The sequence below is a fragment of the Saimiri boliviensis genome, chromosome 19 (assembly GCF_048565385.1).
Source record: "Saimiri boliviensis isolate mSaiBol1 chromosome 19, mSaiBol1.pri, whole genome shotgun sequence".
Lineage (NCBI taxonomy): Eukaryota > Metazoa > Chordata > Mammalia > Primates > Cebidae > Saimiri > Saimiri boliviensis.
In genome coordinates, this window is record NC_133467.1 from 2974487 (window position 1) to 2999681 (window position 25195).

The following is a 25195-nucleotide window of genomic DNA, read 5'->3' on the forward strand; positions in this document are numbered from 1 at the left end:
CGCCAACCCTCACCCTTAAACATCAGGCCATACTGCCTCTCAAGTTCAACACAACCCCACTAAGGGGAAAATAAGAATTAAGCAACTTGCCTTCTTTTCCTTTGAATCTTTCCTGATCATATCTGTTATAGGCAGCTGGGATAGGCTGTTTGGTACGCAAAGTGGGATCCTGTTAAAAAAATTTTTTTAATTATGAGTAACATGTTAATATTTTTAAATATCACTTATTTCATGTGCTGGAGTACAGCAGTGTGATCACAGATCACTGCAGCCAAGACCTCCTAGGCCCAAGTGATCCTCCCACCTCAGCCTTCCAAGTAGCTGGGACCACAAGCATGTACCACCAAACTCGGCTAATTTTTTTTAATTTTTTTTTTTTTTTTTTTAGAGACTCTGACTCAACAGATTTTTTTGTCTCAGACTCTGACCTAGGTATGTTAAGAATTACTGCTCCAGTTAAGAAGTACTGCCTATGTGAGTAACTTTTAACATTAAGGAGGGCTTTCCCATCTTTCAGATACTCTGAAGCAGCAAAGGGTTTAAAATCCGCTGACTTTAAAAGGTGAAGACGTCTTCAACATTGCTAACGCTGTGATCCCACTAAAATCGCTGTAGAGCAGTGAAGCACTCTTACCACAGGCGCTGCACTTGGGGCTGGCCGCTGCTCAGGCGCACGCCCTTCTTCTCTGGCTTTCACAGATTGAAGAATCGCAAAAATGTTCTTGGAAAAATTCTAAAACATAAATGGATTTTAATTAAGCCCACCTTAAATACACAGTAGTAAAGTTACTTGATAAATAATTTAAGACTCAGTTATCTTACTCTCAATTCTTCTTTACTATATATAAGGTCTCATGATTATACACATATGTAAAAACCACTACTGATATATTGATCCAGAGACTATTATAAATCCCATGGTATTCATTTCCTTAATTTCACTTTACTTAAACTGCTACAAATGTATTCATATTCTACATCTATTCAAACATATAATCAGAAAACAAGTTAACATAAATAAAATTAAAATATAACACATTTGTCTAAAGACGCTTCTAGTTGAGAAAAAAAATCAACTACTACATCCTCCTCTCTGTTAAATAAACTTCAGTGCTAATTTCAGATTGTCACACATTACAGAATTCTGATACTATTAGAAGTCAATGTACACTTTTCAAAGATTTATAAGTGGAAAGTACAAGTAAAAATGCTCTTCAACTTACGATGCAATCACACGCTAATCAAAAGTCAACATAACTAACTTATCTGACTACTCTTTCCTTCATGAAATATTCTTCCTTCATGCTATGGATTGAATGCCTCCTCTAAAACTCATGTTGAAATTTTATTCATTTTAACAGTATGAGGAGATGGAGCCTACAGGAGGTGATTAGGTAGGTCATAAGGGCTCCATCCTTATGAATGGGTTACTGTTGCTATTGCAGAAGTGGCTGGGGCTCCTGATACGGCAAGTTTGGCCTCACTTCTCTCTGTGTCTTGTTTGCTTGCTTCTTTGCTTCTGCCTTCTGCCATAAAATGACCCTACCTAGAAGCCACTGCTATGTTCTTGGACTTCCCAACCTACAGAAAGTGTGAGAAATAAATTTGTCTTCATAAATTACCCAGTCTGTGATATCCACAGCAGCAGAACAGAGACAATTGGCCTCTGAGACGCCACTGTCTCCTGGTTTCACTCCTAATGTCTGACAGCTCCTTTGGGGCTCTTCTTATGCTACCTATCAGTCACTTAACATTTGAAGGAATATGTACTAAGAATCTACTCTAAATCAAACACCTTGTTTGGCACTTGGGTGCAATGATGATGAAAAAAGACATGGTCGCTGCCCTCATGAACCTCAAATACAACATAATTCCTCTTCTGCAAACAAAGCATTCTGTTTGCTTGGACTGGACCACTCTTCCCACCTTACCCATTTCACTTCCTTTACTGGTTTTTATTCTTTAGGTATCACCCCTCTTTACTCTCACCTAAGTTAACTGTCCTTGCTGGGTGTGTGCCCTATAATGTTCATAATAATTACCACTTTTTAATTTTGATTTCTGCTGAAGAATGTAACTTCCGTGAGAGCTAGGACCAATGCACCTCCAGTCAGTGACTAGCACTTGCTTGGTTTGTAGATGTTAAATAAATAGGTATATAAAATGAGAGGCAGCTGGAAAGATAACTATCACTATACTAGATGCAGTGCTAACCAGCTCCTATAATCCTCTAGAGCAGCAAATATAAGGACCCCTTTGCACTCTTACAAACTACTAAGGACCCTGAAGAGCTTTAAGTTTGTGTGACTTACAGTATCTATTGAATTTAAGATTAAAACTGAAAAAAAATTAAAAATTACTTTTCAAAATGCATAAAAGTAATGACAAGAAAGAGTGGCAGGTTGCTGGGCGCGGTGGCTCAAGCCTGTAATCCCAGCACTTTGGGAGGCCGAGGCGGGTGGATCACGAGGTCAAGAGATCGAGACCATGCTGGTCAACATGGTGAAACCCCGTCTCTACTAAAAATACAAAAAATTAGGCCAGGTGCGGTGGCTCAAGCCTGTAATCCCAGCACTTTGGGAGGCCGAGGCAGGTGGATTACGAGGTCAAGAGATCGAGACCATCCTGGTCAACATGGTGAAACCCCGTCTCTACTAAAAATACAAAAAATTAGCTGGGCATGGTGGCGCGTGCCTGTAATCCCAGCTACTCAGGAGGCTGAGGCAGGAGAATTGCCTGAACCCTGGAGACGGAGGTTGCGGTGAGCCGAGATCGCACCATTGCACTCCAGCCTGGGTAACAAGAGCGAAACTCCGTCTCAAAAAAAAAAAAAAAAAAAAAAACCTACCTAAGGGTATTTTGCTATTCTCACCTGTCTAAGAGTATTTCTACAGTTTACCAGATAAAAACAGTACACAGAAAGACTATCGGCCAAAATATTTTTTATCTTTTTTAATGCTAATAATACTCATTTATGCAAGCCTAGCTACAAAACAACTCTTTTATTTATTTATTTATTTTTTTTGAGACAGAGTTTCGCTCTTGCTCCCCAGGCTGGAGTGCAATGGCGCGATCTCGGCTCACCGCAACCTCCGCCTCCTGGGCTCAGGCAATTCTCCTGCCTCAGCCTCCTGAGTAGCTGGGATTACAGGCATGCGCCACCACACCCAGCTAGTTTTTTTGTATTTTTAGTAGAGACGGGGTTTCACCATGTTGACCAGGATGGTCTCGATGTCTCGACCTCATGATCCACCCGCCTCGGCCTCCCAAAGTGCTTGGAATACAGGCTTCAGCCACCGCGCCCAGCAAAACAATTCTTCATTAACTTATTTTTTTAAAGACATAGTTGTATCAACAATATTAAATCAGTAAGTTTAGAAATGATGGTACAATCCTGCCACCTAGAGGTCAAAGAAAATTGTTCACCTCAGTTACTTGAAAACGCAATGTTTGGTCTAAAAGTTAGGTAGGGTATATCACCTATTTTTATTCTTCTATGAGTTTCAGATTTTTTGATAATTTTAATGAAAACTGGTAGATCGACATAAGTCACAATATTACTCAAGAATTAGCCATGTTAGACAGTGAAAATCAGTATCAACAAATCATTTTATTGTAACTAGTGAAAACGGAAGTTTACTCAGATCCTCAGATTTCTCTATAATTCTAAGCTCTGGAGAATGATTCTTAATCTCAACCTTAGGTACTCTGTAAAACAGGTCAAAGTACAAAAGAAAAAGAAATAACTCTTTTCTTCATACACTCTTTTCATAGCTTTATCTCTATTAAAATAGCAATATAAATTTAAGGCTAAAATCCCAAAACTCTACAACCAAAACCAATTTGCCTAAAACAAGGTTAAACTTCATTTCACTACTAATCTTGCACACTTAAACACTGTTACTAGACCATCACTATTAACTGTGCATCAGTGGAGAAAACAGTTAAGAGAAAATTGAGGCACAGAAGAGGAAAAGAAAAATGCAAGTACATAAATCAAGACAAATGCATCCTCTTTTTGGGGACCCATGAAATACCAGACATCCAGTATTTCAGATTTTTATCTTTTAAAATTTAAAGTGCACGTCTCCTTTGACCAACAATTTGTTTCTAAGAATTAATCCTTTGGCTATATCCACATAAATACACAAAGGTATGTGTATGAGAATGCTTTCTAACGCATTATTCGTAATAGAGAAAAAGCAGCGAGGGAAAGAGGAAGAGAGGGAAACAGGAGGAGAACGAGAGGAAGGAGGAGGGAGGCAGAGAGGGAAAAGGAAGGACAGAGAAAAAAGGAAAAAAATCTCACAATCTTCGAAGCAAAAACAAAAGAAAACCATTTCCACTAATAGGGAGCTAGTGAAAAAACTGCAATACCCACACAACAAAATATAAAGTGTAAAATGTACTCAATAGATGTTTGCTACAGATTTCCATACGTTCTCTACCAGGTAGGGAAGAAAATAATAATGGCATTAATAACCAGAGAACTTGCCATCAATATTCCCTGTGTATCAGGTTTAAGCAAAAATGACTCAACAGGAAAACTAGGCCATTCTTTGATTTACAAATGACTTATGAAGGAGCTTGCATTTTGATTGCTACTTTTTCATCAGCATCTTTGATGAATAACCACCATTTCAAGAATGAAATGGTAAAAATAGCCATCTGGAAATCTACATTATTACTGAGCTCTCAAAGAGACAAATCTTGAAACTGCACCTAAAAGCAAATTTTAACCAATTCTGTAACCAATCACAATTTACACACACACACACACACACACACACACACACTCATTCTTTCTCCCACACTCACTCTCTCTCTAACACACACACACACACTCTCTCTCTCTCTCTACCCGCCCCTCCCACACACACACTCTTTCTCTCTCTCTCTCTCACTTCAATGAATGAACAAAATATTTTAATTACCTTTCCTGTGCTTTGTAAGATAGTTGTTCGTGTCCTCCATACTCTCTCTCTGCTGACAATATCTCGGGTCACATCTACCTCAGCATCCACAAAACTCCTCTGTTTAAGGGCAGTTATGTCATCATCTAGATCAGTCTTGATAGTAGATCTTTTCTTAGCCATAATTTTGGCTTTGATTGCAGCAATTTTTTCCACTGACATAGCTTCAGACAAAGACCTAAAAAAAAATTTCTTTTTTACATTTTCACAGCAAGGATTCCTGGAGTGTATCATAAATATAGGTTGTCACATTTATAAATTTCTGGTAAAAACACTTTAATGGCAATCATTAAGGTTTCCTTATCTGTAAGACTGACTTGATATTCTGCAATTATGTAAAATTTTAGAAAGAATTCATGTCAAGATATCATTCTAAGAGCAAATTAGTAATGTCTTAGAAGTATCAATGCAAGGCCGGGCTCGGTGGCTCAAGCCTGTAATCCCAGCACTTTGGGAGGCCGAGGCGGGCGGATCACGAGGTCAAGAGATGGAGACCATCCTGGTCAACATGGTGAAACCCCGTCTCTACTAAAAATACAAAAAAATTAGCTGGGCATGGCGGCGTGTGCCTGTAATCCCAGCTACTCAGGAGGCTGAGGCAGGAGAATTGCCTGAACCCAGGAGGCGGAGGTTGCGGTGAGCCGAGATCGTGCCATTGCACTCCAGCCTGGGTAACAAGAGCGAAACTCCGTCTCAAAAAAAAAAAAAAAAAAAAAAAAAAAAAAGGAGTATCAATGCAACAAAATTCTTCACATTTTTTCATCTTTTCCCTGCAAAAAAGCAGGACTTATTAATATAGGTGTTTTTCTTTATATTTTCTGTTATCTATGGAAATAACACACACTCTTAGAGAAGCCACTTTGCCAGGGGGTAGAAAATTCATCCTACAGAAAGTTCAAAGCCCAGGTTTTCCTTGAAATTTATTTCAAGCTTTCAAACTTGTATGTCACAGTGCAGAACATTATTTTAAGTGACAGGTTTTTATATGCCACAAAAAATGTACTCCTTTTAATCTCTGGAAGATAAAACCATGTTTTATACAGTTTTCTTTGTCTTCCCTTTTCTTTTCAAATAGCCAAAATAGTAAAAAGAGACTATGTTTGCAGAACTATTAAAAAAAGACTTAATACTGAAAGTATAAATGTCATAAAATGATCATCTTAATTAAGCAAAATATCTTTTTTAGCACGTAAAATGAGAAAAAGAATGAAAAAGGGTTTGGGTACCTTAATAACAGTAGACAAAAATATTACTTTAGTCACAAGATGAAAATCTTGAAATATGTTACACAAAATCGGGAAAAAGGACGAAAATTCCTGCAGGTTTAAATACAGTAATATTACATATTATTCTAACTTTATTTATATTAGGTATGAAGGAACTTTATAGTAGCGCTCAATATGCATCCGGCATTTGATGTATGTTGTGTAATACTGTGCAAATTTCCCTTAAAACCTAAAGCACACCAGGATACCTTAAGGCAAATTCAAATACACTATTCCTCTGTTTGGCTTTCCACAGTTTCAGTTACCTGATCTCAACCACAGTCCAAAATATTAAACAGAAAATTCCAGAAATAAATAATTCATAAGTTTTAAATTATGTGCCATGCCGAGTAGCCTGAAATCTTATAGTCTCCTACCTGGGATAACTGCCTGGGATATCTGGACAAGAATGATCCCTTTGTCCAGTGTATCCACACTGTACACACTACCTGCCGGTTAGTCACTTAGTAGCCATCTTGGTTTTCAAATCAACTATGTCAGCATCAAAGTACTTATGTTCAAGTAGTCCTTGTTTTACCTAATAACGGCCCCAAAACACAAGAGTAGTGATGCCAGCAGTTCGCATACACCTCTGCTTCCCTTAAATGAAAAGGTGACCTTGGTACTTCTTGGCTAGAGTTCAGGACTATCTGAGGTTTCAGGCATCCACTGGAGGTCTTAGAACATATCCCCAGAGGATGGCTGGGAGACTACTGTACTTCTCCAAACCATAATCAAGCCTGCAATGGACTTTGAATCATGTAAGTTTTTCTTACAGACAAGATGAAGTACCAGAGACTAGATTAACCCTCCAGCTTTTAAATAACCAGTCAAAATACATAAAACAATGGTTTAATAGACACTAGGTATCAAATAATGAAGGACAGTAATTTCCTAACAAATGAGAAATAAAGTAAGCCCTATGATTGCCTCAGTTTATTGCCTTCTAAGTTTCCAAGACATGGCCTTAAAAGCAGAACCCATGTAGAACTGAGCGGATTCTCTGATACAAGGAAGCTGAGCTCAGATCACAAAAGACCAAGTTGGTTAGAATTCATAGGCCAGAACACCTGAGGAGAGAACTGCACAGGAGATACCACTCACGTACCCCAGCAGAATACTCACTAGCACATAAATATGAAGAAACTAATGTTGAATAAAGAACCACCCAAGTGGATTAAACAGAATAATGCCCAGTGATAGCACAGGGTGAAGAATAGTGCCTGTTCCACTAGCCAGAATGAAACCTCATATTCATGAGGTATTAGGTAGAGTACTCAGAATGGTCTTGCCTCAGTGGGTGGGGAATAATTATCCTAGCTGACTAATGTTCAGATAAATTAAAACCAAGACCACTCCCGCTGCCCACACCACCCCTCACCGCAAAAAAAAAAAAAAACCACCAAACTGTTTCCAAGTGATTTAACTGTGTCCCAAAACAAAGCTAAAGATGATGTGGGGAAATGTAACAATATCTAGCACTCAACAACGCCAAAAGTATACAAAATGTTTGGTGTGCAATCAAAGATCACTTGATATGTAGTAAAGCATGAAAATATGATCCAGAATAAGAGAAATATCAATCTCAAGTCATGAAAATAATTACTAGAACTATATTCTGTATTTCAACAAGTTAAATGAAAAGATGAAGTTGTTTTTTTTTTTTTTTTTAAAAAAAAAAAAGAGCGGCTGGGCGCGGTGGCTCAAGCCTGTAATCCCAGCACTTTGGGAGGCCGAGGCGGGTGGATCACGAGGTCAAGAGATCGAGACCATCCTGGTCATCATGGTGAAACCCCGTCTCTACTAAAAATACAAAAAATTAGCTGGGCGTGGTGGCGCGTGCCTGTAATCCCAGCTACTCAGGAGGCTGAGGCAGGAGAATTGCCTGAACCCAGGAGGCGGAGGTTGCGCTGAGCCGAGATCGCGCCATTGCACTCCAGCCTGGGTAACAAGAGCGAAACTCTGTCTCAAAAAAAAAAAAGAGCAAAACACAGAAAAATAAGCTGGACATGGTGGCATGTGCCTGTAATCCCAGCTACTTGGGAGGCTGAGGCAGGAGAATCACTTGAACACAGGAGGCGGAGACTGCAGTGAGCTGAGATCGCACCACTGCACTCCAGCCTGGGCAACAAGACTGAAACTCTATCTCAAAAAAAAAAAAAAAAAGAAAAAAACTTCTTGAGATGAAAAACCACAATATTGGTGATGAAATATCCATGGGATTACAGGGGGGAAAAGAAAGTAAAATTGAATACACAACATAAACTATCAAAAAAAAAAAATCAAAAAAGAATATAACAGGTAATGAATCAAAAAAAATTTTTTTTAATTAAGTGAAGTGTCAAAGTATTAGTCAGGTTCAATACAACAGAAACTATCTGAAAATAATTCATAAAAGAATATAAACAGACAGAAATGAATTCAAAAAAAGAACATAAGCTGTTAAACAACTAGAGTTTGAGTAGCTGAAATCCAGAAAAATTAAAACATTTTTAAAAAGTGAAGAAACTATGCCCAACCATTTATGTACTGTCTATAGCTTCCTTCCCTATACCACAAAAGTTCAGTAGTTTCAAGAGACCATATTACCTGCAAAGCTAAAAATATTTAATACGTGGTACTTTCTAGAAAAAACCTATTGACCTCTGCTATACGTAATCAATAAGAGATTACATAAAATGAACTTCTCAGCTTATAAAGCAATTTTTAAAAAGAAAGACCAATATGGTAATAGAATCGAGAAGAGTTTTCAAAAAGCATGACAAACACAATGGCTTCCAATCCCCACACATATTCTTATGAACTTAGAGCACAGACGCATACAATGAATCCAAGAGGTAAATGTAAATGCGGAGAGCATTTTAATATTACTTTTCCAAATACATTCACGTATATCTAAACTATCTACTTCCTACTAAAAAAAATTCTTACCTGATTTGTTCGGTCTGTACAATCCCTTCTTTGTGTCCCTCCAAACGAGCAGCCAATCTCTCTTTATCAAGGCGCACACACTCTTCATCCTGGAAATAACCACTGGTTAGTGTATTTTAAATTTTTATTTAACTTTTAGGAAGAAAAAAACACTACACATGGCCGGGCGCAGTGCTTCACGCCTGTAATCCCAGCACTTTGGGAAGCCAAGGCAGGCGGATCAAGAGGTCAGGAGATCAAGACTGCCCTGGACAAAACAGTGAAATCCCGTCTCTACTAAAATACAAAAAAAAAAAAAGAGCCAGGCGTGGTGGCGCACACCTATAGTCCTAGCTACTCAGGATGCTGAGGTAGGTGAATCACTTGAACCCGAGAGGCAGAGGGCAGTGAGCTGAGATTGCGAGACTGCCCTCCAGCCTGGTGACAGAGCAAGACTTCATCTCAAAAACAACAACAACGACAACAAAAACCCACTGCATGTAATGTTTTCTTACCAAATTTCCTACCTATACAATTCTAGTTATCAGTTTCTTTAGGTCAACTTCAAGACTACTTTTAGCTACAGAAAGATAATAACAATAAATATGTTTAATTTTAAAACTGGAATCATCTAGAAGCTTAGGAAAAACTTGCTTAGCCACTTTTTCATGATTAAGTGTTCTTCCCCTATCATAGCTGCCTTTCTTCAGAAAGACATCATACAACAAATAAATTCATATTTTTGAGAAAGTTAATAACCAAATGTTACAAGCCTTCACCTAGTCAAAAATTTCATTTTGGCATCTCCATCTTTTTTCATCTGTCACTACAGGTCCTGAATCCACAGCACTAATCAGAATGTTCCAAGGAAAACCCTAAAGGCTTTCAAAGGATGCTCCCTAGAACGGTAGAGGCTTCCAACTAAATGCCTCATGGGCCACTTGAAGATCTCGTCTGAAATTCAACCCTGGTAGCTCAGCTTTTAGCTAATTTATGTATTATGATGTCAGGTAAAATTTAGTCTGAAAAGCAGATGGTTAGAAACAAAACAAAATCTGGTAACCCTGATCTAGTTTAATGTTCACATTCAACAAATAACAAAACTGCAGAACAGAGTCAATGACTATGACTAATGGAATACAAAACTGTATAAAAAGCATGAGCATACTCCAGAAACCCAAAAAGATGCTGGGTTCCAATTTATGTCCTACTGCTAATCTATCACCTAAAAATCTTAAAACGAATACATCAGCTGAAATAAATGTAAAAATATTTTGGCAAATGCATCCAATTTTTTCCATTTGCAATAAAGATACAGCCCAGATTACTCAAATTCTTCACAAAACTGCTGATTTTAAAAACTGTGGCCTAGATTTTTATCAAATCAGAAACTCTGCCCTCAGTTTCTCTTTCCTAGCACAGTTCCTTACAGGTTCTCAAAAACATACACTGAACTGAAAACCACTTATGAAATCCACAGCTTTTTACGTAACACATTTCAACCCTACAAATGATCTAGAAAAATAGGTATTATGCTATTTCCTGCTAATTTTTCAAGTTATTAGAATCCTAGGAAATTAGGACTTCTGCCATGTTGAATTTTTTCAAATAAATAGACTGTGACGTTCAGGTTGCTTCAAATAAATGGTACCCCTTGAGCTGGGTGCACTGGCTCATCCAGTAAACTTAGCACTTTGGGAGGCCAAGGTGGGCAGACTGCTGGAGACCAGGAATTTGAGACCAAATAAATGTTATCCCTAAACACACACACTGTTTACCATAGGTCAAAATCTCCTGTCATGTAAGGTAAAACATTTTTTACTGCAACACAATTTATACCCAGTGGCATGGCTACAAACCAGATTGCCAAAGTTCCAACTGGTGCTTCAAACCTCAGCAACTCACTCTGTCTGAGCCTATTCACTCATAGATGACATGCAAAGTACTACCAGCTTCATGAGGACTGGAAGCACTATGCATATATTTATGAGCAAATATGATTACATGAGTTAATACATATTAAGCACTTAGAATATCACATAACATACAGCAGTAACAATGAATCAATTATCACTCTCTCTTGAAAATATCAGATCCATGTTTCAGAATATGCTTAATTAAAATTACATTTAAGTAGTAAGTACTTTATGTTCACAGCTCCGAGCAGGAAAACAAGCCCCCATAAAACCTTGTTTCAAGGGCAGACAAACTACATTCCAAAGACGAATTCTGGCCCTCCATCTGTTTCCTACAGTTTTTTTTTTTTTGAGACGGAGTTTCGCGCTTGTTACCCAGGCTGGAGTGCAATGGCGCCATCTCGGCTCACCGCAACCTCCGCCTCCTGGGTTCAGGCAATTCTCCTGCCTCAGCCTCCTGAGTAGCTGGGATTATAGGCACGTGCCACCATGCCCAGCTAATTTTTTGTATTTTTAGTAGAGACGAGGTTTCACCATGTTGACCAGGTTGGTCTCGATCTCTCGACCTTGTGATCCACCCGCCTCGGCCTCCCAAAGTGCTGGGATTACAGGCTTGAGCCACCGCGCCCAGCTCCTACAGTTTTTTATAAAAACATAGCCACATCTGGCTAGGCACAGTGGCTCATGCCTGTAATCCCAGTACTTTGGGAGGCCAAGGCAGGTAGATCACAAGGTCAGGAGTTCAAGACCAGCTTGGCCAACAAGGTGAAATCCCATCTCTACTAAAACTAAAAAAAAAAAAAATCAGCAGGGTGTAGTGGTGGGTGCTTGTAATCCCAGCTACTTGGGAGGCTGAGGCAGAGAACTGCCTGAACCAGGAAGTGAAGGTTGCAGTGAACCGAGATGGAGCCATTGCACTCCAGCCTGGGCAAAAGGGAGAGACTCCAGCTCAAAAAAAAAAAATATGTGTGTGTGTGTGTGTATTTTTTTTTTTTTTTTTTTAATTAACTGGACTTTCGTAAAGAAAGTATTACACAGCCTGGCCAACATGGAAAACCCGCACCAAAAATATAATAATAATACACGGAGAGAGAGAGACAGAGAGAGACAGAGAGAGAGAGCAGGGGGAGGGAGGGGGAGAGCGAGAGAGAAAATCAGACAGGCATGGTGGCAGGCACCCGTGATTCCAACTGCTCGGAAGGCTGAGGTGGGAGGATCGCCTGAGCCTCGGCGGTCGGGGCTGCAGTGAGCTATGATCCTAACAGCGCACTCCAGCCTGAGTGACAGAGAGTCTGCCTCAAAAAAAAAAGAAAGGGCCGGGCGCGGTGGCTCAAGCCTGTCATCCCAGCACTTTGGGAGGCCGAGGCGGGTGGATCACGAGGTCAAGAGATCGAGACCATCCTGGTCAACATGGTGAAACCCCGTCTCTACTAAAAATACAAAAAATTAGCTGGGCATGGTGGCACGTGCCTGTAATCCCAGCTACTCAGGAGGCTGAGGCAGGAGAATTGCCTGAACCCAGGAGGCGGAGGCTGCGGTGAGCCGAGATCGCGCCATTGCACTCCAGCCCGGGTAACAAGAGCGAAACTCCGTCTCAAAAAAAAAAAAAAAAAAAAAAAAAGGAAGGAAGGAAAAAGAATTCTGACCCTTGAGCCAGTATTTTCAACAATAAGACTACATAAGCAAAGAAAAAAATGTTGTGTCCATCACATAGCTTGCATGTGAGAGGGCAAAAGCTATCGCTTGGGCTACTTATTAATCTATTGCTCTTTCTACCACAAAAATTTTTCCAACAAAAAAAGCTTCTCAGGTTACTGCAAAGAATCCTTGTTCTACAGCATCCGAATTTCAGTAACAACATAAATAATATTGTTTAAATAGTTTCTTTACCTCAATTCGTGGTTTCTTTGCTTCAGCTAAAACTTCATCCGCAGCCCGTTTGACTACAAAAGAGAAGTGAATAAATGTGTAGTTCTGGAATGGGCCTCTGAAAGTTCAATATAAATATGGAACAAGACATACCTTGGGTAGATCGCTGAAGACCTATTTCTAAGGGAGCGCTTCTGTCTATACTTGCCGATGTTGCTGAAGATATAAAAAGATTCATGTGAAGATTACTATTTGAATATACATACTGGACATTATTACAAGTGAAATGCTTTAGGTTTTTAATAAACTTCTATATGGTAATTTCTCTAGGTAAGAAATTAAGTTTTAAAACAACTCTGCAAAAGTATTTAGAAGATTAACCTGTACTAGAAAGTCTGTAAGAGGACAAACTATTTTTAGCAATTTAGCTTACAAATTACTGAGATAATATGACTGAAATTAGTTGCTTCAAAGGATATGCTCCTAATTTCAGTGAGATCATCTCAAACACTATGCTCCGTCCAGCACGGTGGCTCACTCCTGTAATCACTGCACTTTGGGAGGCCGAGGCTTGCAGATCACCTGAGGTCAGGAGTTCAAGACTAGCCTGACCAACATGGAGAAACCCTATCCCTATTAAAAATACAAAAATTAGGCAGACACGGTGGCCCATGCCTATAATCCCGCTACTCAGGAGGCTGAGGCAGGAGAATCCCTTGAACGCTGGAGGCAGAGGCTGTGGTAAGCCAAGATCACGCCATCGCACTCCAGCCTGGACAAGAACAAAACTCTGTCTCAAAAAAAAAAAAAAAGAATATATTCCAATATCATAACACAGACACCTAATAAGGTATATCTAAACATGAGAAAATAAATGCATAAACATGTATATATAAGGGCAATATTTTTTTAACGTTAGCATTCACCCTAAACATGCAATTTTTAAATTATTTAATTTTTAAATGGCTCAACAAAAAGAGGAGTACCAGTCCCCATTCACCTAGTCCCCAACACCCTATGCAGCAACTAGTCTCTTATATGTCTTTCTAGAGTTTCTTTCTGTAGATACAAGAAATTAAAATTATTTTTACTTTTTAATACAAAAGGTAATACTAAACGTGCTGTTCTGAACCCTGCTTTCTTTTTTACCCAACAACTTATCTCCCATATTCCTCCGTATCAGTAAGTAAAGCATTTCTTTCACTCTTTTTTTAAAGCTCTGAGTACTCTACTGTACGGCCTAATTACAATTTATTTAACTAGGTCCCTGATGACGAGCTGTTCAATTTTAGTCTTTTGTTGTCACAAACAATGGCACAATGATATAGTAATATACATATAAAGTCACACCATACATTTTCATACATAAATATATAAACATATATATATATTATACATATATATATAATAGCAAGATTTTTTAAAAGTTATCATTCACCCTATACATGTAATTTTTAGTTATTTACAACTAGTAAAAAACTAAATACACCTTCAGGATAAAGTTCCAGACACAGGATTTCTACGTTAAATTTGAAATGTTACATTGCTGCCAATTCTTCAATGGTGGGGGTAGTGATTAACATTATAACCAACAATATAGGGGAATATGTGTTTTCTCACTGTTTCACCAGAGCACATTATCAAACTTACAAATTTTTGTCCATCAGGTAAAAAACAAAAAACAAAACCTGTATCTGTATAATTTAAATTTGCAATTCTCTTATTATAAATGAAATTAAGCATTTTTCATGATTTTATCACCTTTTCTGTGAATTTTATGACATAATCCATTTGGTCTTTTATGCATACATTTCCAGGACCCTTCATATATTAGTGAGATTAGCCGTTTATCTCTGATGAGTTGAAATAGTAATGTCTTTTCTCAGTTTGACATATCTTTTGTTTTCTGTAATACAGAACTTTATTACTTTTATCAGCTTGTAACTAAATCCCACCTTCCTCCCACTGACTTGACATGTCTCTTTACTCACATGTTAAATTTCCATATAGATTTCTAACCTAACAGATAAAGTTGTTTTATTAGTTTATCTATTCATTTAGTTTTTTTAACTATTGGGGTTTTATGATAAGGTCTCTAGAATGGCTAGTCTTTTTTCATTGATCTTCTACACATTTTTGGGATCCTTACTTTTGCCAATGAACTTTAGAATCATCCCGTTTAGTTCTACTCTTACCTCGAGAAAAACTGCAGATTCTTATTGAGACAATGTTAAATGTACAAATTAAGACCTAACTTTTTAAAGCAGTTATGTCTCCTTAAGATTAACATCTTAATATTTGCTCAAGCTTTTCATTAAACTATTAAGTTTTTAAAAAGTGGCAAAGCAATATGCTTAGTGACTAAATTTGTCCTATAGAAACCACAGGAAACGACATACATTAGATGGATAAAGAGCAACGCTACTTCAGATTCTTAAAAAAAAAAAAAAATCATTTGTTCTAAAGTGCTTCCCCAAAACTAGCCTATTTATCAGGCTCGCCTGTGATGCATAAGAAAAGAAAATCTCAGACTTTACATATCTTCTGAAGCCAAAAAAAAAAACTTTAAAAAAAACACACTATTTTCAAACCATGATTCTCATCATTTAAAAAATTACAGAAATACTAATTCAAAGAATCAAATTTGCTTTGATTAAAAAAAAAAAAAAATGACTGGGCACAGTGACTCATGCCTGCAATTTCAACACTTTGGGAGACCAAGGGAGAAGGACTGCTTGAGCCAAGAGTTCAAGAGCAGCCTGAACAACGCAGTGAGACCCCCTCTCTAAGAGAAAAGAACAGGCTTCTTCTATCCCCCAACGCCATCCTCTTCACATGATCGAGACTCCTTCAATCCTGCTGGGTTCAAAACTTTTGTGTATCCAGTCTCCCTTCCATGACAGTAAACACGTTTACACGTTTAAGGCAAGGATTTTGCACAAAACCCAGCACAATGCCTTTAAAAATAAGCATTTAGTAACTACTTACTGAATGAGGATAGCACAGGAAGAAAGTATTCCTAATAATGATCTTTCCATTATATACAAGATTATCTTTGAAATCAATCTTACTGCTTCAAGCCATGCATGACAAGACAGCTGTTAATGACTTAAAGGTACTATATTCCACACTCAGCAAAGTAAGACCCAGTAGTTCTATTATATCAATGTATTTGTACAATGTATTGTACTCAGAGTAAATTAATAATTATTCATTTATTCATTTAAGAACCTACCATGTAGGCCGGGCGCGGCGGCTCACGCCTGTAATCCCAGTACCTCGGGAGGCCGAGGTGGGTGGATCACGAGATCAAGAGATCGAGACCATCCTGGCCAACACAGTGAAACCCCATCTCCACTAAAATACAAAAATTAGCTGGGCATGGTGGTGCGGGCCTGTGGTCCCAGCTACTAGGGAGGCTGAGGCAGGAGAACTGCTTGAACCCAGGAGGCGGAGGTTGCAGTGAGTGGAAATCGCACCACTGCACTCCAACCTGGCCCCTGGCAACAGAGTGAGACTCTGTCTCAGAAATAAATTAATTAATTAAAAATAAAAATAAAAATAAAAAGAATCTACCATGTACCAGTATTCTGAACGCTGGGTATTTAACAAGACAAATGACTGTCTGTCCCTACAGGGTTTACTTTCTGACAGGGAAGACAGACACTGTCTGTCTATGTACTATCTGTCTCTGTACTAATTAGGTACATAAACAGATACTGTACATTATTTTTGGTCAATGTACAGGATTTGATGAAAAATAAATCAGGAAGGCAATATATAAAGACCACAGAAGGAGGAAAGGAATACTATTATCTTAGATAGAGTGGTCAGAGAAGTCTTTTGATGGAACAACATTTGGAAGAACACTTGAGCACAGATCTAAATGAAATAGTAAGGAAATGAGCCATGTGATAATGTAGAGAAAGACAGAGAAAAGAGAAAGTGCAAAGGCGCTAAGATGAGCATAGCTAAAAGACCAAAAACACTGACTGCTATAAGTGAAGGAAGACGGGTAGAAGGTGAAATCACAGAGATTTACTCAGAGGCAAGATACGGCCGGGGTAACAAGTATGAGTTTTATTCTAAGTGGGATGGGAAGCCACAGGTGAGTGACACAATCAAATTCATGTACTTTTCAACAACAAGACACTCTACTACGACTACACTATAGGAAATAAAGACTGGGGACTGTGAGGAAGGTATGCAATAATCTAAAAAGAAAGGATGAAATAGGATGGGTAGGAAGGTAAGAAGTTGTCATAATTTTAAAAAAAAGAACTTCCCAATAGCACACATGTGAGACATGAGAAAGATTTCGCCGGAGTTGTGGCCTAAGTAACTGCAGGGATAGGGCACCACTGCTCCTTACTAAAGTGGAAACACTGAGGAAAGAAAAAAATACTTGTTTTTTTTCTGTGTAAGGGCAGAAGGGAAAGAGGAAATTGGGCATTCCACTTTCAATATGTTAAATTTCAGATGCCTATTCAACATCCAAGGAAACATGTTGACAGTAAATTTATAAATCTGGTGCCCTGGAACAAGTCAATGCTTTAAAAAAACTGGAATTTTATCAGCACATATATATCTTCTTTTTTTTTTTTTTTTTTGAGACGGAGTTTCGCTCTTGTTACCCAGGCTGGAGTGCAATGGCGTGATCTCAGCTCACCGCAACCTCTGCCTCCTGGGTCCAGGCAATTCTCCTGCCTCAGCCTCCCGAGTAGCTGGGATTACAGGCATGCGCCACTGTGCCCAGCTAATTTTTTGTATTTTTAGTAGAGACGGGGTTTCACCATGTTGACCAGGATGCCCTCGATCTCTTGACCTCGTGATCCACCCGCCTCGGCCTCCCAAAGTGCTGGGATTACAGGCTTGAGCCACCGCACCCGGCCAGCACATATATATCTAAGGCGTAAAACTGAAAGAGATCACCCACAGAATAAGGGTTAAAAGAGACAGTAAAAAAAAAAATCAAGTCTTGGAAACTTCAAGAAGTAGAGGTCAGATACGGAAGTAACCATATAAACTGAAAGGTGAACAATGAGGAGAAAGAGAACCAAGAGTCTGGTGTTCCAAATGCCAAATAAAGAAAGGCTTTCAAAAAAGTGGTCAATAGTATCAAATGCTGTTGAGAGGTCAAGTGTGATACAAGAGACCAAATAATGTAGTGATCCTTAAATCAGTGTTGACCTTAGAAAGAGTGATTCTAGTGGGATGCTGAGGATGAAAGCCAGACTAGAGTGTCTTCAAGAAAGAAACAGAGGTAAAGAGGAAGCAATGATACCACATGAACTCTTGCAAAGATTGTTACCATACCAGGGAGAAGATAAATGAAGCAGTAGACAGTAGGAATGTGGTGTGAAAAGCATTTTTTAAACATGAGAGATCTTTCTGTAGGTATTCTAAAAGGGAATGATCCAGAAAAACATAGAAAACTGATAATGTAAGACAGAAACAACAATTTACAAAGACAAAGTCTTTGAGACTGTGAAAGGAGATGGAATCCACACACAAGGAAGGGGTAACTGGCCTAAAAACCAAAGACAGTGTATTCTCTGTGTAAGAAAAAGATGAGCACACAGACAAAAATGAAGGTAGGTTAATTTTTTTTAGTGGAAATACAAATTCTCTTCCCACTAATCATTATTTCATAGGGGAAAACAGAAACAGTATCTGTTTAAGGGTGGGAACAATTTAAAAAGTACTCACACGCTTCGCCATTGAGATATCCAAGTAGATCTTTTCGGTCAGGTCTTCTCACCACAGGAATATTTTCAGTCTAAAGCCAAAATTTTAAATGCGGTATCCAATGAATAACAATGATACACAACTTGATAAATATAAACATGTAATGTCTGAATTTTATTCCAACATGTCTTGATAAAATGCATTTTAAATCACATTTGTAAAAAATGACCAGGCTACAAGAACCTAACAAAAATCCTGAAAATTGTTCAAACATGTTACTTTCAACAATTTTCTTGGCTGAGCATGGAGGCTTATGCCTGTAATCCTAGCACTTTGGGAGGGTGATGCGGGTGGATCACCTGAAGTCAGGAGTTTGAGACCAGCCTGCCCAACATAGTGAAACCCCATCTCTACTAAAAATACAAAAATTAGCCGGGCATGGTGACGGGTGCCTCTAATTCTAGCTACTAGGGAGGCTGAGGCAAGACTGTTTCAAACACAAACAGTCCAAGAAAAATTAGCAGCTGAGAGTTTCTAGTTTAAATCCTTTGTCACTTTATTTGAGTAACAATGAAGTAATAAGAACCTTTAGTATCTTTGGCCAATGACCTTATATCGAATGCTTATTAGATTTCATTCTACCATTCTGCACTGACTCCTCAATGATTTACATGAACTGTATTTATCCACTTAAAAAATAATCTTTTATTTCAAAAATGTGAAGCTAAATTTTAGTCTCCTTATGAGTTTAAAAGTTTGAGTGCAGAGTTCTTTTGTGCTCGTATTAGTCCATCTAAGCCAGGCATGGTGGCTCACACCTGCAATTCTAACACTTTGGGAGGCCATCGTGGATAGACTGCTGGGGCCCAGGAGTTCAAGACCTGTGGGCAACATGAAGAAACTCCATTTCAACAAAAATATAAAAGTTAGTCAGGCATGGTGGCAAGTGCCTGCAGTCGCAGCTATATAGCTCCAGCTGTTCATGAGGCTGAAATAAGAAGACAGCTTGAGCACAGCAGAGCAAGGCTGTGGCGAGCCAAGATCCTGCCACTGCACTCCAGCCTGGGTGACAGACCAAGACCCTGTCTCAAAAAATAAAAAATAAAAATAAACCAGTCTACCTGGAATATCATAAACAGTGAAAAGATTTGAGTTAATTTTAAGTTACTGTTTCTAAGTCTAGTAACTTACATCATCATTTTGTCACTATTGAGCTATATACACATTACAATCCTCTGAGAAAGATTACATCTACTCACACTAAAATGGGAGCTAAGGGTCAGGAATATGTGTTTCAAGAGTAGTCTGCTCACAGGAAAGAGCAAATAACACAAAGTAACAGGAGACAACCACCTCAAATCCACAGAACTTTGGAATTTTAGAATCCTGCTCTTTCAATTTGACAAATATTTAAGAAAAATAAGAGTTAAATCTTATGCAGCCAAGGGTCCCAAGGCCCCCAATAACAATTACAGCTATCGGTTCTGTGTACAACCATTTCCCAGTAACAGAATCTATAAATCTAAGCCAACTATCTGAATCTTTGTTACACTAAAACGAATATATCCAACAAAACGCTGTAAGAACTACCTAATTTAGTTTTTAAAGATCTGAATTAAAATAGCCCTAAAGAGGGAGCTGATGCTATTTTTTCCCATTACTTCTCAAGTAGTCTCACTCACTCTAATTTTATGTTATAAAATATGTAACATAAATATCCATTTCTTGCTCGGGAAAGCAGAAGCCTTATGGCTTAATACAAAGGCCACTAAGTGACGGGATACTTTCTCAACTGCTACACACACACACGTACATATATATCCATATATATTTTTTTTTCCTTGAGACAAGAGTCCTGCTCTATCACCCACACTAGATGCACTGGTGCGATCATGGCTCACTGCAGCCTCAACCTCCTGGGCCCAAGTGATCCTCCCACTTCAGCCCCTCGAGTAGCTAGCTGGGAGTATAGGTGCAAACTACCATGCCTTGCTATTTTTTTTATTTTTTATTTTGACGAGGTTTCCCTGTATTTCCCAGGTTGGTCTTCAACTCTTGAGCTCATCCTCCCACCTCAGCCTCCCAAAGTGCTGGGACTACAGGCATGCACCAGCACACCCAGCTTTCAGCTGCTTTAAATAACAAGGTATTATCTGAAGGATACCTCACATAAGCCAGAAACCTTAACTATTTCTAGTTGGGAGGGAAGCTACAGTTATAGAAGTTAAGTTTCACACAGCTTAATGTGATCTGGCAACTGTATAAGGTAACTCAAAAAGCAGCTCTAGTGATGACGGACAAAATGATGTTTAAGAAAATTATTTTAAGTGCCGGGCACGGTGGCTCACGCCTGTAATCCCAGCACTTTGGGAGGCCGAGGCGGGTGGATCACGAGGTCAAGAGATCGAGACCATCCTGGTCAACATGGTGAAACCCCGTCTCTACTAAAAATACAAAAAATTAGCTGGGCATGGTGGCGCGTGCCTGTAATCCCAGCTACTCAGGAGGCTTAGGCAGGAGAATTGCCTGAGCCCAGGAGGCGGAGGTTGCGGTGAGCCGAGATGGCGCCATTGCACTCCAGCCTGGGTAACAAGAGCGAAACTCCGTCTCAAAAAAAAAAAAAAAAAGAACTGTAAGAAAAGTTTAAGAAAATTATTTTAAGAACTGTAAAGATAACGGGGAAAAGCATTTATAAATACATTCCATAGTTAATTTTAAGTATGTACTTGTGAGTAAGCAAAAGTTAGAAATATTAAAAGCAGACATTTAATTATTTCAATTATATCTTTAAAAAAAAATGTTATGTTCAATTCTACTGAAAATAATCGGAGGGAAAAGCTCATTTAAAAAATTAAGTATCTTTTTAGGCCATTTTATTTGGGCATTTATAGCAATTTTCCACATCATACAGCTATGCTATCCAAATAACTCTAAATCTCATTTACTTATCAATTATAATATACTGCTATAATTTACCTATTGATTATAACATACTTCCCTACAGATAAAAAATCTCATCATCATAGTCTATGAAATCAGTTGTTTTCAAGTTGTTTCCAGACATTTCCTCTGAGTAATAAATTTTCAAACACTGAGAAAGTAAGCAAAACTAAAAACGAATGAACTTCTCTGGAGTATGAAAACAGCTGCACAAAACTGATTAAGAAATACATATTTTTTTAATGTCTGCTAATCTTGTTCCTTACAATCAAAAAAAATTTTTCTTGAGATTAAACTAAAGTTCTGAAGTAACAAGGTCCTTCCACAGGCTTAAAAGTTTGTTTAAACATCTCTATAAATGCCTTTAGTGTTTCCGGGTTTTCTTTTCCTTGAGATGGCATCTCACTATGTTGCCCATGCTGGTCTTGATCTCCTAGGCTCAAGCAACACTCCTGCCATAGCTTCCCAAGTAGCTGGGATTACCAGTGTGCACTAACAAGCCTGGCTCTATAAATCCCTTTAAAACTTCCTCTGTTATAAACATTACGCACACTTTACATAAATATATCACAGATTTTAAAAAATCTGTGTAAGTCATACAGTTGCCTAATTTTGACTCTCCTAGAGACATTCATGCAAACCTTCCATTCTTTTGATTTGAAACTCATAAAGGAAGCTATCCATTTCAAATGATACCTACTATCATGAAGCCAAAAAATAAAATAAATAAAGTTTTCATATAAAAATTAGCCTGGCATGGTGGGGCATGCCTGTAGTCCCAGCTTCTCAGGCGACTGAGGTGGTAGGCTGAATTGAGCCGGAGAGGGGGACGGTGCAGTAAGACAAGATCACACCATTGCACTCCAGCCTGGGCAATAGAGCCAGACCCTATCTCAAAAAAAAAAAAAAAAAAAAAAAAAAAAAAAAAAAAAAAAAAGTTCTAAAATGAATTACTGACCAGGCACAGTGATTCTTGCCAGTAATCCCAGCACTTTGGGAGGCTGAGGCAGGAGGATCCACTGAGGCTATGAGTTCAAGACGAGCCTAGGCAACACAGCAAGACCTGCCCCCCACCATCTTCACACACACACAAAAAAACATTAGCCAGATACAGTGGCCATTCCTACAGTCCTGGCTACTTGAAGGCTGAGGTGGAAGATCACTTGAGCCCAGGAGTTCAAGGCTGCAATGAGCTATGATCACACTACTGCACTCTAGCCTGGGCAAAAGGGCCAGACCCCATCTCTTAAATAAATAATAAAACTGATAAATAGATAAGTAAAATGGATTCTACTTACAGCTGCACGTCGGACATAAACTGGATGAGAAAGGTGAACATTATTAAGTAGAAATAAAATGGAATCCAACGTGTAGTACTCTCTGGGTTGGCCTTCTTTTCCAGTCCTGGAATAATCAAAGCAAAATTTTTTACTCACAACTCGAATTCAATTCTTTGGGCTGGATTAATTTATCTACATAACTTTGCTATGTAACAATGGGTTTAACATAGCTAACAAAAATAAAGTATAAGCCAGGCGTGGTGGCTCAAGCCTGTAATCCCAGCACTTTGGGAGGCCGAAGCGGGTGGATCACGAGGTCAAGAGATCGAGACCATCCTCGTCAACATGGTGAAACCCCGTCTCTATTAAAAATACAAAAATTGGCCAGGCTTGGTGGCTCAAGCCTGTAATCCCAGCACTTTGGGAGGCCGAGGCGTGTGGATCACGAGGTCAAGAGATCGAGACCATCCTGGTCAACATGGTGAAACCCCGTCTCTACTAAAAATACAAAAAATTAGCTGGGCATGGTAGCACGTGCCTGTAATCCCAGCTACTCAGGAGGCTGAGGCAGGAGAATTGCCTGAACCCAGGAGGCGGAGGTTGCGGTGAGCCGAGATGGCGCCATTGCACTCCAGCCTGGGTAACAAGAGCGAAACTCTGTCTCAAAAAATAAAAATAAAAAAATAAAAAATAAATAAAGTATAAAACCTAATAATGAATAGACTGTCATGATCGCAAAAGAAACACAAAAGAAGGCAATGACAAAAAGCAAGAAGTAGTAAAAATACAAAAAATTCATATAAGGTACTACACACTATATAGAATTAGGCCCGAATTGGGCTCTGGGCTTTATCAATAAAGAAATTCAACCATATCCTTATTGAAGAGGATCGGTAAGAGAAAACAATCAAACTGCTTAGAAGCAGCACAATTATCACCAGTGCTAAATATGAAAGAAATTTATCCTACAGCTCCTGCTAAATAAAACACTGCTGAACAACATCCTTCACATTCTTACAGTAAGCACAACACTGGATTTCAGAGGTATGATTGTCATGACATCCCTCAAATTAGACCAATAATGCAAAGCCAAAATCCTATTCTACCTGTGATAAAACGATGTAATATCCTAATGGTGCAAGCTCTCTAATGCAGGTCCTACTATTACCTCATTCCAAACGCACCCTTCCTACTACATGTGCCCCATCTATATAGCTTCGAATCCGTCTGAATATGGCCCACTATCATCGGCCCTAAACCTACTTTTCTAGCTAGCTTCTAGTCCCACTTTTCCTCTAAACCAGTGCATTTCAGACCACACACCACTATCAATGATTGTACTATGAAATCCAGTTAACAACTGTATTTTTTCTATTTTCAGAATAGAAGAGAAAAATAAAATGCACTGCATGCAATAAGAAGAGTTAAGTACTGTTTAGTGTTTTACATGTGTATATATTTACATGTGCATGTGCACATACAGAAAATAAAAATAATTTCTGGGTGTGATTTACTGTTGAAAAAGTTTAAAATCTACTGTGCTAAGCATTCCTTTTTCACTGGCTTCACTGAATTGCTGTCAACACATTTACTTTCTAGTTCTCATGCCTTTAACCATACAGTTCACTCATCCTGGAAGACTCAACCCATCATTTTCAGCCAGAGAACTCCTATCTACCCTTTAAAGCTTATTTATTTGTTCACTCATTCAAGAAAACTTTGTTGGATGTGAACTTGCCAAAGACAACTATACGGAACTTTCCCTAAATACTTCTAACTAGAAGTGACTGCTGTCTTCATAAGCTATTAACTTAATCTGCTTCAAAGCAGATTAAGTTAACCTCAACGCAGATTAAGTTAACCTCCTTTGAGGTAGAAACGGCATCTTAGAAATTTTTTTAATCCTCAGATTGAACCAGTTCATATTCTAGGTACTCCTTAGCCATTGTTTAAAGAAAAAAAAAATTTCATTAAAAATTCAACCACATATAATTCTATCTAAGCAAATTCTCTGAAAGGGTAAAACACCAGAAACTCAGAATGTCATTTGATCAACATTTTATAAAGCTAATTAAATTGTAAGACCAAAAAAATTAAAAGCCAACCAACAGGCCGGGCACGGTGGCAGAAGCCTGTCATCCCAGCACTTTGGGAGGCCGAGAGGGGTGGATCAGGAGGTCAAGAGATCGAGACCATCCTGGTCAACACGGTGGAACCCCGTCTCTACTAAAAATACAAAAAATTAGCTGGGCATGGTGGCGCGTGCCTGTAATCCCAGCTACTCAGGAGGCTGAGGCAGGAGAATTGCCTGAGCCCAGGAGGCGGAGGTCGCGGTGAGCCGAGATCGCGCCATT

General features: G+C 38.7%; 1 protein-coding gene across 1 annotated transcript in view; it reads right to left on the reverse strand.

Annotated features, from left to right (window-relative positions):
* The window catches only part of CDC73 (cell division cycle 73), a 118939-nt gene that overhangs the window by 92576 nt on the left and 1168 nt on the right, over nucleotides 1-25195 (reverse strand). The window contains exons 2-9 of the mRNA XM_039459975.2: nucleotides 22860-22965; nucleotides 18643-18712; nucleotides 13087-13149; nucleotides 12955-13007; nucleotides 9170-9258; nucleotides 4935-5151; nucleotides 635-733; nucleotides 91-169 (exon numbers count right to left, since the gene is read on the reverse strand). Of these exons, the coding sequence (XP_039315909.1) occupies nucleotides 91-169; nucleotides 635-733; nucleotides 4935-5151; nucleotides 9170-9258; nucleotides 12955-13007; nucleotides 13087-13149; nucleotides 18643-18712; nucleotides 22860-22965 (776 nt within the window). The remainder of the gene's footprint in view (nucleotides 1-90; nucleotides 170-634; nucleotides 734-4934; nucleotides 5152-9169; nucleotides 9259-12954; nucleotides 13008-13086; nucleotides 13150-18642; nucleotides 18713-22859; nucleotides 22966-25195) is intronic.